Source organism: Arachis ipaensis, chromosome B10 (assembly GCF_059453495.1).
Source record: "Arachis ipaensis isolate K30076 ecotype BB chromosome B10, ASM5945349v1, whole genome shotgun sequence".
NCBI lineage: Eukaryota > Viridiplantae > Streptophyta > Magnoliopsida > Fabales > Fabaceae > Arachis > Arachis ipaensis.
The window spans coordinates 147,942,195-147,955,966 of record NC_142435.1 but is presented as its reverse complement, the minus strand read 5'-3'; the positions used below and the strand labels follow the sequence as shown (position 1 = coordinate 147,955,966).

The following is a 13,772-nucleotide window of genomic DNA, read 5'->3' as shown; positions in this document are numbered from 1 at the left end:
GCATGTGTGTAGAGCAAGACACTAGATGGACAAAACCACCAACTACGCATACACTCATCACCTGTTATAACCTGAAAACCAGTTTTTATGACATAATCTCCAAATTAATTGTCTGTCTTCTCAAAACTATTCAACCCTAATAACCTTTATTCTATCACCGAAACAGAAAACCAGAAAGAAGATGCAAAAATGAACATATAGTGCAGAAAGAGTAAAGAACTGAAGATGATAAATTCCTGAGAACCCAATGTATCCTGTAATGTAAGTTGTTGTTACAAATACTATTCATCTACTTCCAAGTTCCAACTAGATTTACCAATTACGATGCAAAACAGACAAATGAGAAGCTCAACAACAATTCAAGTATAAGAAGCAAAAGAAATCCCAAGACCACTATACTATTGCTACTTCAGTACTTCTACATTTCAATGCACATAAACAACACTCTTTCAGTATAAGGCTGTGTTTGGATTCTGTCTCTGACACAGCAATGATAAATTGACAACAGATGCAGAAATAAAACCTTCTTGTATTTTCTATACTCCATAGAAGTGGGTCTTCTCTATATTTCTGCACACTTCTGTCACAAAACCATAATTCAAAGCAGAGTATATATAAAAAATACATTAATTTTATGTCTATTTTCACAATCAAGCAATCCAAGGTGGCATCTAAGTAGAAAATACATTAATCATGTACAAAATTCTAATCAACTTGCAGCAATGAAGCTGAATCCACCCCTTCAAAACCCTATCTTCAAATTCCTCTTTCCAATTCCAATCTCAATTTTTTCATCTTCATTCATCATCTTCGTCGCTCTCATCGCTGAAGTACCCAGCTTTCTTCTCTTTCTTCTTGGCAACAACCTTCTCATTCCTCCCCAAAAGCCTCTCATCGGCGCCGCCGTCTACAACCGAAGCCCAATTATCATCCTCAAACCGCTCCGCGCCGCCACCGCCACCGTCCGATCCCTCATCATCATCATCATCGTCATTGTCATCTTCCTCCCTTCGCCGGCTGCCTCTCCCGCCTCTTCCCATACCTCCGCCGCCTCCGCGCCTGCCACGCTTCGGAGGCGGGCGCTGGCGAGGACCCAGGCGGTTGCGGGGACAGTCGTAGGAGAGGTGTCCGGACTGGCCGCACTCGAAGCAGCGGCCAGTGTCCTTGTAGACGCGCTTGCGAATGAACTCCGGAGCGCGGCCGTTGTCGAGTGCGATGGAGGCGGAGAGCGTGCGGCCGTTGAGGATCTTGCCGTGCATTTGATCAGCGGCGCGGCGGGCGTCTTCGCGAGTGACGAATTGGACGAAGGCGACGCCGCGACTGAGTCGGGTATGGCGGTCCTTGAGAACGGTTACGCGGGCAATGCGGCCGAAGGTGGAGAAGAGTGTGTGGAGGTCGGAGTTGGTTAGGGCGTAGTCCAGGTTGGAAACGTAGAGGGTTGATTTCGAGGGAGCCAACGAAGAAGAAGAAGCGGATCCAGCAGCAGTAGTAATAGTCTTAGTCTGGTCTTGGGCCTGGGCCTGGGCTTGGGCAGATGAGGAAGAAGAGCAGAAGCGGTAGTAGAAGATGTCGTCTTCGTCGTCGCTATCGGTGTGTGTAGCTCTCTTGGGTGCCATGCTTTCCTTTCGATTCACGGAAGAGCCTGCCCCCCCGACCCTAAATATATTCTGCTAACGCCGTAAGTGATGTGGCACTCCTTGCCATGCTAAATTAGTAGAACGACGTCGTTTAGACTTTGATACTAAATCTAGTCTAAGACGAAGTCATTTGGAGAACAATCAGAAGGTAGACAAGGTCCTTTACTTTCTGTTTTGTAGATATTTTTGTCTTTGATAATTTTAAAAATATTTTTAAGTCACTAGCCTCTTAAAAATCGGACATCTGAGTCTCTTCATTCATTTGGGTCCGTCAGACCTAACGAAAAATCTGACGTGCTTTGACCTAGCCGTTACGGTGTCCTACGTGGAGGGAGAGTTTTTAAAATCGGACAAATTAATCCCCCTCCTTCAAAACGACGTAGTTTTGAATAGAATCTCTCCACTTCAAAGGCTCGTCCCTTCCCATGCCACCACCACCATATACCGTTGCAACTTCCACAACCATCCCTCTCACCTCTGCTCCTTATTTTTGGTGTTGTTACTATTTCAATCACCATAATTCTCTTTCCCTTTCCCAATCTGGAACCCGCAAAATCCATCTACCATATCGAACGACATTGTTAGATCAGCGCCTTATTGAAAGGCTGAGTTTGGCGACTCAGAATGAAAATCCAAGTGTCTACCATGAGCTTCATCAACTATCAAAGAAATTGTATGAGAATGATACAACTCAGAATGAAAACTGTTGCTGCTTTTTTACCTCTCCTTTTTAGTTTTGGATTACTTTCAATACCTGCAACAACATCTAGTCAATCAGGATCAACCATCTATTTACATGGGAAAAAATGAAGGAAAAAACAAAATTCGATGAGATAACAGGAAGAGCTTATAAATATTGGCAAGCTAAGAAAGTATGAAATCCGGAATAAGAGCCCATCTCCGCTTGTTAAGTGTGTGAATCTTCCATTTTCTTTTAAAATTATGTCCATTGTTAACCAGGTGATTTCAATTAACTCATATTCCAACTTCCCAAATATAATTCCAGCGACAATTCACCATGTCCTGGTACTTCTGAGAGCAGAGTAGAATGAAGCCAATGCGCCGTTATTGGACTGAATTTGATCACCGCTTGTGGCGGTGTTGGTGCCTGTAACAGCCCAGACCACCCGCTAGCACGATATTGTCCACTTTGGCACACAAGGCCTCACGGTTTTGCCTTTGACGATAGGGATGATAGCCGAAGCCCCCCACACTCACTCGTCAAAACGCGTCATGCTAGGGAGAGGTATCCACACCCTTATAAGGCATGCTTCGTTCCCCTCCCCAACCGATGTGGGCCTTACAATCCACCCCCCTAAGGGAGTCCAGCGCCCTCGCTGGCACATCGATCCGGGTTCTGGCTCTGATACCATCTGTAACAGCCCAGACCACCCGCTAGCACGATATTGTCCGCTTTGGCACACAAGGCCTCACGGTTTTGCCTTTGACGATAGGGATGATAGCTGAAGCCCCCCACACTCACTCGTCAAAACGCGTCATGCTAGGGAGAGGTATCCACACCCTTATAAGGCATGCTTTGTTCCCCTCTCCAACCGATGTGGGCCTTACAGTGCCAAATTCGCCATTGGAGGAGGGAAAGCAAGCTTCCTTGTTAGACATCGACAAGAAGAAGAAGAAAAAGAACAAGAACAAGAACCCTAACGAACATGATGAAAATCCTCCACCGACGAGCACCAGTAGGAGCAGGAAGGTGAGGAGGTCTAGCAACAATGTGAGGGATTGAGCCAGCCGCCAGGAGAAGCGTACATGATTGAGATGAGGAGTACTCACCAAACGACGTCGTTTTAAAGGAGAGGGACTAATTTATCCTGTTTTAAAAATTTTCTTTTCACGTAGGACATCGTAACGGTCAGGTCAACCTATTAAAAGTCACGTCAGACTTTTTCGTTGAGTTTAATGGACTCGAATGAACAGAAAAACTCATATGTCTAACTTTTGAAGAGGTCAGGGACTTAAAAGTATTTTTAAATTGTCAGAGACAAAAATGTCTGCGAAACAAAATGTCAGGGACTTATTTATCATTTTCTCTAGAAAGTAAAATGTTTAACCCCCACACTTGTGGTTGATCAAATAGAATTTTCTAGTGTCTGATTACCACATCGAACCATATTTCCACAATTGAAACAATGCTAAGACAATAAAAGAGGAATAACAACAAAAAGAAAAACGGTGAAGCTAATAATTTTTACAGATTGCTACACATTCAAATATTTTTTCATCCAAGTTCATCCAAATAGGCGTAACACCAACAAAAATCACTATCATTAAAAGAGCGTGATTACACGCGCTGTTGCTTCTTCTTCTTCTTCTCCTTCTTCTCACGTTCGTTTCTTCTTCTTCTCCTTCTTCTTCTTCTTCTTGTTTCAAATTCACGTACGCGTGGAGCTTCTTCTTCTTCGTCTTCTTCCTCACATTCCTCCTCCTCCTCCTCCTTTTTCTTTTTCGCGTTCATTTTTTTTTTCACGTATTTTCTCCTTATCGTCATTCTTTTGTTTTTGTTGTTGTTGTTGCTATATTTTTTTTTATTTTTTTCCTTCTCTCCCTGGTGAAGAAGTAGTAGAAGATGAGGAGGAAGAGTTTTGAATTGTGTAGAGTAGAAATGAATCGAAATTATATTCAGAAATGAACTGAAATTATATTTAGAATGTACCAAAAATTAAATTCAAATGTAAACTCATTTCAAAACAAGCACAAACTAAATGCACCTTATTTAAATCCATAATAAATCGAAATTACTTAATGATTGCAACACACAAACTTAATTCAAAAACAAACACACAAATAAAATTGAATCATGAACAAAAGCACATCCAAATCCATCAAGTGATTTTGCAGCATTATGTGTTTCTTCTTCTTTATTTGATTAGATGAATAAGACAAGAAAAAAAGAACATGATGAGAAGTTTTGAGGAATTTTTTTTATTTCTTTTTTTTTGTTTGATTTTTTTTTTTCTCTTTTTCTTGGTTTTATTCCTCTCAAGATAGTGAAATAAGAAAAAATCATAATAAAATAATTCATTCAGAAATGAGCCGAAATTATATTAAAAAATGAACTGAAATTATATTTAGAATGAACTGAAATACTTAATGATTTTAGTTCATTCTAAATATAATTTTAGTTCATTTTTAAATATAATTTCGGTTTATTTCTGTTCTGCACAATTCAAAACTCTTCCTCCTCACCTTCTACTACTTCTTCACCAGGGAGAGAAGGAGAAAAAAAAAAGCAGCAACAACAACAAAAAAATGACGATAAGGAGAAAACACGTGAAGAAGAAGGAACGCGAAAAAGAAGGAGGAGAATGAGGAGGAGGAGGAACGCGAAGAAGTAGGCAAAGAAGCGGAACAATCATATATCACATGTGTGGAGTGACGATATAAAAAATAAAAATGACAATATCGCCACTCAATTTATTATTTAGCAAGAAATTTTAGAGAAATTTGCAAATATTTTATGATCATTCGTTCGCTTATTACGTTATTACAATCTCTTTTTCTCTTTTATAATATCTCCTCCAATATAAAAAATAAAATGTCAACATTAGATTTATTATTTAGGAGGAAATTTAGGAAAAGTTTTCGGACGCTTTATAATCACTCATTCTGATTATGTTATTACTCTCTCTTTCATAATATATATATTAATCACCCGTCCGCTTATTATGTTACTACTCCCTCTCTCTTTCATAATATCTCCTCCAATAAAAAAAATAAAAATAACAATATCATCACTCGATTTATTATTTAGAAGGAAATTTAGGAGAAATTTTCGGATGCTTTATGACCACTCGTCCGCTTATTACATTGTTATTTTGTCTCTTTTATAATATACATGTGTAGAATAATAATATAACAAATAAAAATGGTAATATCATCACTCGATTTATTATTTAGGAGAATTTTTATCGGACGCTTTATAATTACTTGTTCGTTTATTACGTTATTACTCTTTCTCTTTCTCTCATTCATAATATCTCCTCCCATATAAAAAGTAAAAATGACAATATCATTATTGGATTTATTATTTTGGAAAAAATTTAGAAAAAATTTTCAGATGTTTTATGATCACTCGTCCGCTAGGGGTGGCAAACAAGCTAGCCGCCCCGCCCGCGGCCCCGAATTATTCCTCCCCTGCTCCGCCTAATGGCGGGTTGGTGCGCTAAACCCATCAATTTTCTTTTTTTTTTGTTAATAAACCATTAAATATTAAACAATATATATAATTTTACAACCATTTTAATAAAATTATAATTTCTAAAGACATAAAAAATTATAATTTTTAAATTCACAAACATTAAAATCTTTATAATTCTAAATATGTAACAAACATAATCATCAACAAAGTTTTTAAAACAAAATAATAAAACTAACATTGTAAAAAATAAAACAAATATTATCTAAAACATATAATTAAACATATTCAAGCTTCTAATAATCAATCAAACATAGAACATAATCCAAATTATAACTTAAAACATCTTCAATTACAAAAGAAAAATGACGGACCCGCCCCACCCCGCCGAAACCCGCCAAAGCCCATGGATTAGGCAGTGCGGGTTAGGCGGGCTTTTTAACTATGGCGATTTCAAATTTTTAGCCCTGTCTTTTTTTTTTTTGCGAGTTGCGTGAGTCGGGTCAGCGGATTTCAACCCATTTGCCACCTCTATCGCCCGCTTATTACGTTATTACTCTCTCTCTTTCATAATATATATCATGTGTGGAGTGACGATATAAAAAATAAAATGGTAATATCATCACTCGATTTATTATTCGGAAGAAATTTTCAGGCGCTTTATAATCACTCGTCTGCTTATTACGTTATTATTCCCTCCCTCTTTCATAATATCTCTTCCAATATAAAAAATAAAAATAATAACATCATCACACGATTTGTTATTTAGGAGACAATTTAAAAAAATTTTTTGGATGTTTTATGATCATCCGTCCGCTTATTACGTTTTATATATATATATATATATATATATATATATGGGGTGACAATATAAAAAATAAAAATGATAATATCATCACTCGATTTATTGTTAAGGAGAATTTTTTGGACATTTTATAATCACTCGTCCTCTTGCTATGTTATTAGTTATTACTCTCTCTTTCATAATATCTCCTCCAATATAAAATATAAAAATGACAATATCATCACTGGATTTATTATTTAGGAGAAAATTTAGGAGAAGTTTTCGAATGCTTTATGACTACTCGTCCACTTATTATGTTATTACTTTGTCTCTTTCATAATATATATATATCATGTGTGGAGTGACAATATAAAAACTAAAATGGTAATATCATCACTCAAGATATTATTTAGGAGAATTTTTCAGACACTCTCTCTCTGTCATAATATCACGTCCAATATAAAAAATAAAAATAACAATATTATCACTCGATTTATTATTTATGAAAAATTTAAGAGAAGTTTTCGAACTCTTTATGCTCATTTGTCCACTTATTAGTTATTATTGTCTCTCTTTCACACACACAATGTGTAGACACTTTATAATTATTTGTCCGCTTATTACGTTATTACTCTCTCTCTCTTTCATAATATCTCTTCCAATATAAAAAATAAAAATGACAATATCGTCATTCAATTTATTATTTATAAGAAAATTTAGAAAAAAAATTATAGACTCTTTAATTATGATCACTTATCTGCTTATTACGTTATTATTCTTTTAATTTTTAAGTAATATATTTTTTTTTTATCAAAGATAGGAGACTCGAACTCGCAACCTCTTAATTAAGTATGGGAAGACTATGCCGTTTGAGCTATAACTCATTGACAATATTATTACTCTTATTTGCTGGTTGATCCTTCTCTCTATCACTATCTATCTATTCATTTATTTATAATATATATAAAAAGAAAAATCAAGAAATAACACAATAAATTCTTAACATATTAAATAATTTTTAATATTTTCATAAATATTTTAATAAAATTATCATTTTATAATTTTTTTTATCATTACATCACTTTTTATTTTTCTTATATAATATTTAATATTAATTTTTTATCTCTTTTTATTCTTTATTTTTATATAATTTATTCTACATCTTTAGTAGTAATCTTATTTTTCTTTAATAGATATAAATTAATTCATAAAATCTAATTTATTCTCGCTTTTTATTCTTACTTCTATTATATTTACTATATAAATTAGTATTATATATATATATATTCTCACATAATTTTATGTCTCTCACTTTTTCTTTTTTCTTTTTGCTAATATTTTGCATAATTATTTGAAAAATTTGATTGATAACTACAATTCTTTATTTTAGTTTGCTAAACAATTTTCTCATTATATATTAAATGATGAACTTCTAAAATACTGTAATATATGATATTCTTACAATATTTTAAAGTTTTTTATATTTTTAATTTAATTATATTTATTAATTATATATTATTTTTGTCACTTACTTATCACCATTTTTTTCAACAATTTATATTTTTAATTTTATTTAGTTGTAATAATAATATTAAAAATACAATATATCATGATCATAAAAAGATAGATGCTAGTTTTAATTATTAAAACATTATATTCATTTCTACATTACATTTTTTCTTGTGTTATAGTATTTAAATTTATTAAATATATGTATCAGATGATAAATTCTTTCAAACACTAAAATATATAATGTTTTTATAATTTTATTTAAATTTAATATTAATTTTTAAAGATTTTTATTAAATAAATTTTATATATAACTAATATTTCAACAAATACTCATTAATTTTTCACTATTTATATTTACTAAAAATGTTGACTCTAAATATAAATGATGAAAGAGAGAATTGATTTGAAGAAAAGGAAATGGAAATACACTTTTGAGTCAATACCCGATCCGATCCTTGACAATTACTTCGAAAGAATAACGAAGTTTTTAAAAAAAAAAATATTCAATTCGGTCCTTGATTTTTTTTTTTTAGGATTGATTAGCTTCTGTGTCAAAAAAATAATATTAATTTTTTTTTAGCACAAAAATCTCATTATCCTTTTGAAGTAATTATTAAAAATCGAATTAATTTTTTTTTTGTCAAAAAATTTCATTATCTTTTGAAATAATTGTCAGAGCTGTTTTGAGTTTTTTTCTCCGCGTTTTGTTTCCAATTTTTGCATTGCATAGCGAATCGGACATAACATACAAACTCATAAGAACAGTGAATCTTTTATTACAACACGTGTTGTTGTGGTACGGTTTTAAAGTCTAAACTCTAAACTCAAGATACTATTCATTATTAAACTATTTTCCTCATCAAAGGCTTGAATTGAAGCCACTACTTGCTCTTCTCAGAACCCAAATTCTCACTCTCTCTTTTGCTTCCATCATCTTCACTCTTCACCCCTCAGATTCATGTTTCTTTCTCTGTCAGAGAGCTCCAGCAATAAGAAAAAGGTAACACTAACAACCCTTTCTGTTTCAGAATTTGTTCTAATAAATAATTCTTTATTATTTTTTTTATCTGATCTCTCTTAAGCTCGGTTAAAACTCGGCCAAATTTGGGGTTCATATATTTACTGTGAAAATTCCTGCTTGATTGCATTTTCATTCTGGGTTTTTTCTGCAAATTAATTTTTGTGAAAGCGTGTTTAGAATTGCATGGCTTATTTATAGTTTTCTTTGGCAGAAAATGATGGGATTTTCCAAGTTGGGGCTTGAAATTAAGTTGTGAAAGTTGAGAGAGAGTAGGTTAGGATGGTTTTTGTTTGAGGTGAAAAAGAGAGGAATTTGAAGCTTTTGGAAGCTTGGTTTTGTGTGAGTGTTTGTTTGAAGTGAAAAAGGGTCTGCAATGGAAGAAGGGTTAGCTCAAAACTCAGTTCCACCTTCAGGTCCTATTGATAAGTCAAGGATTCTGGATGTGAAACCGATGCGTAGTTTGATACCGGTGTTCCCAATGTCACCTCAAGCTCCAGCCTCTGGGCAGTACCCTTCAGGGTTTTCACCATTTTTCCCATTTGGTGCACCTCAGCAAGGATCTTCGGGGGCCCCAAGGGGTGGTGCCATACCGGCTCCGATACGGGCTTATAGGAGCCCTGCTGGGGCGGGAGACGGTGGGACGTCGATGGATGGGTCTAGTGGGAGGAAGAATGCAGCTTCTCGAAGTGCTAGATCGGCTGCAAAGAGGAATAAGAAAGCTGTAGGAGTACCTGTTGATGCAAGTGGTTTGGTTGGTATAAGCCCGGCTCAAAGGGAAGACGGAAGCCGGGAAGTTGTTCATCTTATAATGACAACATTTGATGCGATTCGGAGAAGGATCTGCCAACTTGATGATGCCAAGGAATTGAGCACCGGGTCAATCAAGCGGTCGGATCTTAAAGCTTGCAATACTTTGATGAGCAAAGGGATTCGAACAAACTTGAGGAAGAGAGTGGGAGCAGTTCCTGGGGTTGAGATAGGGGATATCTTCTATTTCCGAATGGAGTTATGTATTGTTGGTCTGCATGCTCCCTCCATGGGTGGAATTGACTCTTTGCATGTGAAGGGTGAGTTCGAGGAGGAAATTATCGCTATAAGCATTGTTTCATCAGGAGAATATGATGATGAAGCTGAGGATAATGATGTTATAATTTATACCGGTCAGGGTGGGAACTTCAACAAGAAAGATAAGCATGTGACAGATCAAAAGCTTGAAAGGGGTAATCTTGCTTTGGATAGAAGTTCACGACAACGCAACGAGGTAAGAGTCATTCGGGGCATAAGAGATGGCGCCAATCCAAATTCAAAGATCTATGTCTATGATGGTCTGTATAAAATCCAAGATTCTTGGGTCGACAGGGCAAAAAGTGGCGGTGGTGTGTTCAAGTATAAGTTGGTAAGAGTTCCGGGGCAGCCGAGTGCGTTTGCTGTTTGGAAATCAGTTCAGAAATTCAAGTCTGGATTCCCTTCGAGGACCGGGCTTATTATTGGAGACCTCTCCTCAGGAGCCGAGAGTATTCCGGTATCACTTGTCAATGATGTTGATAATGTGAAGGCGCCTGCATATTTCACTTACTTCCATTCCCTCAGGCATCCGAAATCGTTCAGTTTGATGCAGCCTTCACATGGCTGCAGCTGTGGTAAATCATGTGTCCCTGGTGATTTGAACTGCTCTTGCATTAGGAGAAACGACGGAGATTTTCCGTACACCGGTGGCAGCATTTTGGTGAGTCGAAGGCCGCTGATTCATGAATGTGGCCCCACATGCCAGTGTTTCCCTAACTGCAAAAATCGAGCCTCCCAGACCGGTCTGAAGCACCACATGGAAGTATTCAAAACAAAGGATAGAGGATGGGGTCTTAGATCACTGGATCCTATTCGTGCCGGTTCTTTCATTTGTGAGTATGCAGGAGAAGTTATTGATCAAGCAAGGTTGAATCAGCTCGCGAAGGAAGGAGATGGTAATGAATATGTTTTCGACACAACTCGAATTTATGAGGAATTCAAGTGGAACTATGAACCTAGATTACTCGAAGAAGTTAGCACAAATGACTCTACAGAGGACTACACTATGCCGTATCCTCTTATTATTAGTGCCAAGAATGTTGGGAATGTAGCTAGATTCATGAACCATAGTTGCTCCCCGAATGTTTTCTGGCAACCTATCTTATATGAAGAAAACAATCAATCATTCCTACATGTGGCGTTTTTCGCAATCAGTCACATTCCCCCGATGACCGAGTTAACCTATGACTATGGTATTGCTAGTTCTGGGCATGCTGGTGGTAGCAGAGATTCCAAAGGGAAAAAGAGGTGCTTATGTGGATCGTCAAAATGCCGCGGTTCCTTTGGTTGATATTTTGTTGCAGAAGCTTTCCGACTGGCACGATAATGAGGTAAATCCATTCATGACTGAACTGAAATTATTTCATGTTTCGGCACTCTTTAGCATGCACAAACTTTTGTTTTTCCTTCCTCGCTCTTTCTAATGCAACAAGTTTCAGTTTCCAAGTCAATTTTTCTGTTAAAGTTTAGAATATATAAGAATAGATGGTTTCTCTAAGAAAATGGAGGTGATGAAATGCATTTGATCTGTCAAATTTACTCTTGAGATGATGGCGTGTGGCATTTCCGGATTAACTACCATTACCATTTCACCAAATAGAAAAGGGGAAAAAGGAAGTTAAATCGGTTAGGCTTTCAAGTTCATAATGCCTTGGATTTCATGTTACATGCCATTGGGATTCATGATCAGTTTAGGCTTTTTTATGCATGATGGAAGTCTAATAATAGTATTATGACTTCTTTTAAACTATGTTTAAATTTTCATATATGTGTTTGTTGTTGTTTCAAGTAGGTAGGGTAGAGTTAAGTGTGTTTAGGCTCGCGCCTTCGTTCGCTTGGCCCTGTGTATAGTTGTGCCGGAATCCTTGGGGATGGAAATCCGTGTCCGAGGCATGATTGATTGTGTGATGAGGGCCGGTAGAGCGGGACACAGGCCATCGAAGTTGAGATTGCCGGATTATGGGATTCGGTTTAGGTAGGGCCGAGTAGGCTGGCCGGTCAAAACTTGTGATTGAGTTTTTCTCATTTCTTTATCTGAAATTCGGTTTTGGATTGTGGAGGTAAAAAAAAAATTTTAATGCACTCTCAGTGGAAAGAGTTTTACATAATCATCCAATCAGATTCTGCATTATAATTCTGAGGTGAAAACTCATATACAATTGTCTTCATATGAAGTTGATATTTAAGAACCGTCAGATGATTTGACAAGTTTGACTAAATCATCATCCAACGATTTTCAAGTATCAACTTCACGTGAAGATAACTGCATATGAGTCTTTACCTAATTCCGAATCCGAGTTTTTATGCATGGAACTTTTGGAAAAGATGGTGCTTTCATGGAAGCTAAAATTTTCCTATTCATTTATCTCTTGCTCATTTTTAACAGATGGATGATGGCACTCTTATGTCAAAAGTCAAATCCCAGTTAAGAAGTTCCAAGCTTTTTGGATTCATGCTTCCAAATATCATTTTCAAGAGTTAGTTGTGTTTAGTGGCTATTAATAAATTGTGTATGTCTCTTTCTCTCTTTCTTGACATGGCCCTTTTTTCCATATCCAACTTTAAGAGAAAAAAACAAGTTAATGGAAGTTGTATAATTTGTGTTAAATTTGGGCTAGCAAATTGGCCATGATACAATGTTTGTGTGACTTTGTTCATCTTAACTAGGTAATTAATGTTGCTTAGAAATGCTTCAATTGTTTTGAGATCCTTTCCTAATGGGATTATGTTTGAGAAAATACTCAATTTGGTCCCTAAAGTTACATTCGAGTCTCAATTTAGTCCTTAAAGTTTCAATTGCCTCAATTTAATCTATAAACTTTTCAAATTTTAATCACGTTAGTCTTTGCAGTGGTTTTCGTCCATGAGTCAATTGAAAGTTTAGGGATTAAATTGAGGCAATTGAAACTTCAAGGACTAAATTGAGACTTGAGTATAACTTTAGAGATCAAACTGAGTATTTTGTCGATTATGTTTTTGGTTTTCTTGTGATTCTTGATGATCTTATTTTCATGATATTGCAAAGGAAATAGTAAGATTGAAAATGAAATCCTTTTTTTATTATTTCTGTTCTTGAGAAAATAAATTATTTACAAAAACATAAACCAATTATTTATTATTCAAATAAGCTTTGCATTGTGTTTAAGTGAGGTAGAAACATCAAATTATTTTTTTTATTGCACCCATTCACGGAATTTATGGTGTATTATTTTGAAGCAGTGGAATTTCAATTGAGAAATACTAAAGTACACATTTTTTATTTATATTACTCAATATTTTAGACTAATATTTTATTTTTATATTATTAGAATTTATAGTTTAAAATTTAGGATTTAGTTAACACTTAATACGGTAATTTTTTTAATATTAGATATAAAAATATATTTGTTAGCCAAATATTGATTTAAAATGATAAATTTTGTTAATCATGTAGCATTTTTCATTTTAATTTTTGCATCCGTAATAATTCTATGAGTAATGATTGAAAATCTGAGTTTATTTTTTAATCATTCTCATAATATTTAAATTATTGAAAATTAAATATATCTTAATTTTTTAAAACATAAAACATAAAAATTTAAAATTTTCTTTATTTAAAAT

The 13,772-nt window shown here is 35.2% G+C and overlaps 2 protein-coding genes across 3 annotated transcripts; one reads left to right on the top strand and one right to left on the bottom strand.

Moving 5' to 3' along the window:
- Nucleotides 1-233: 233 nt before the first annotated feature.
- U11/U12-31K (RNA recognition motif and CCHC-type zinc finger domains containing protein) lies at nucleotides 234-1,679 on the bottom strand. The gene has a single exon (XM_016323625.3). The coding sequence runs from the start codon at nucleotides 1,614-1,616 to the stop codon at nucleotides 798-800; it is 819 nt and encodes a 272-aa protein (XP_016179111.1). The 5' UTR covers nucleotides 1,617-1,679; the 3' UTR covers nucleotides 234-797.
- Nucleotides 1,680-8,786: 7,107 nt separating this feature from the next.
- Nucleotides 8,787-12,861, top strand: LOC107622325 (histone-lysine N-methyltransferase, H3 lysine-9 specific SUVH1). Of its 2 annotated transcripts, none has more exons than XM_016324182.3 (3): nucleotides 8,787-9,086; nucleotides 9,319-11,503; nucleotides 12,559-12,861. In XM_016324182.3, exon 2 carries the CDS (start codon nucleotides 9,481-9,483, stop codon nucleotides 11,461-11,463), a length of 1,983 nt encoding a protein of 660 aa, XP_016179668.1. In that variant the 5' UTR covers nucleotides 8,787-9,086; nucleotides 9,319-9,480; the 3' UTR covers nucleotides 11,464-11,503; nucleotides 12,559-12,861. The 2 variants fall into 2 exon arrangements, 1 of the variants encoding a protein (XP_016179668.1); XR_015883140.1 differs by lacking the exon at nucleotides 12,559-12,861 and adding an exon at nucleotides 11,620-12,244 and having other exon boundaries at nucleotides 8,862-9,086; nucleotides 9,319-11,571.
- Nucleotides 12,862-13,772: the final 911 nt, after the last annotated feature.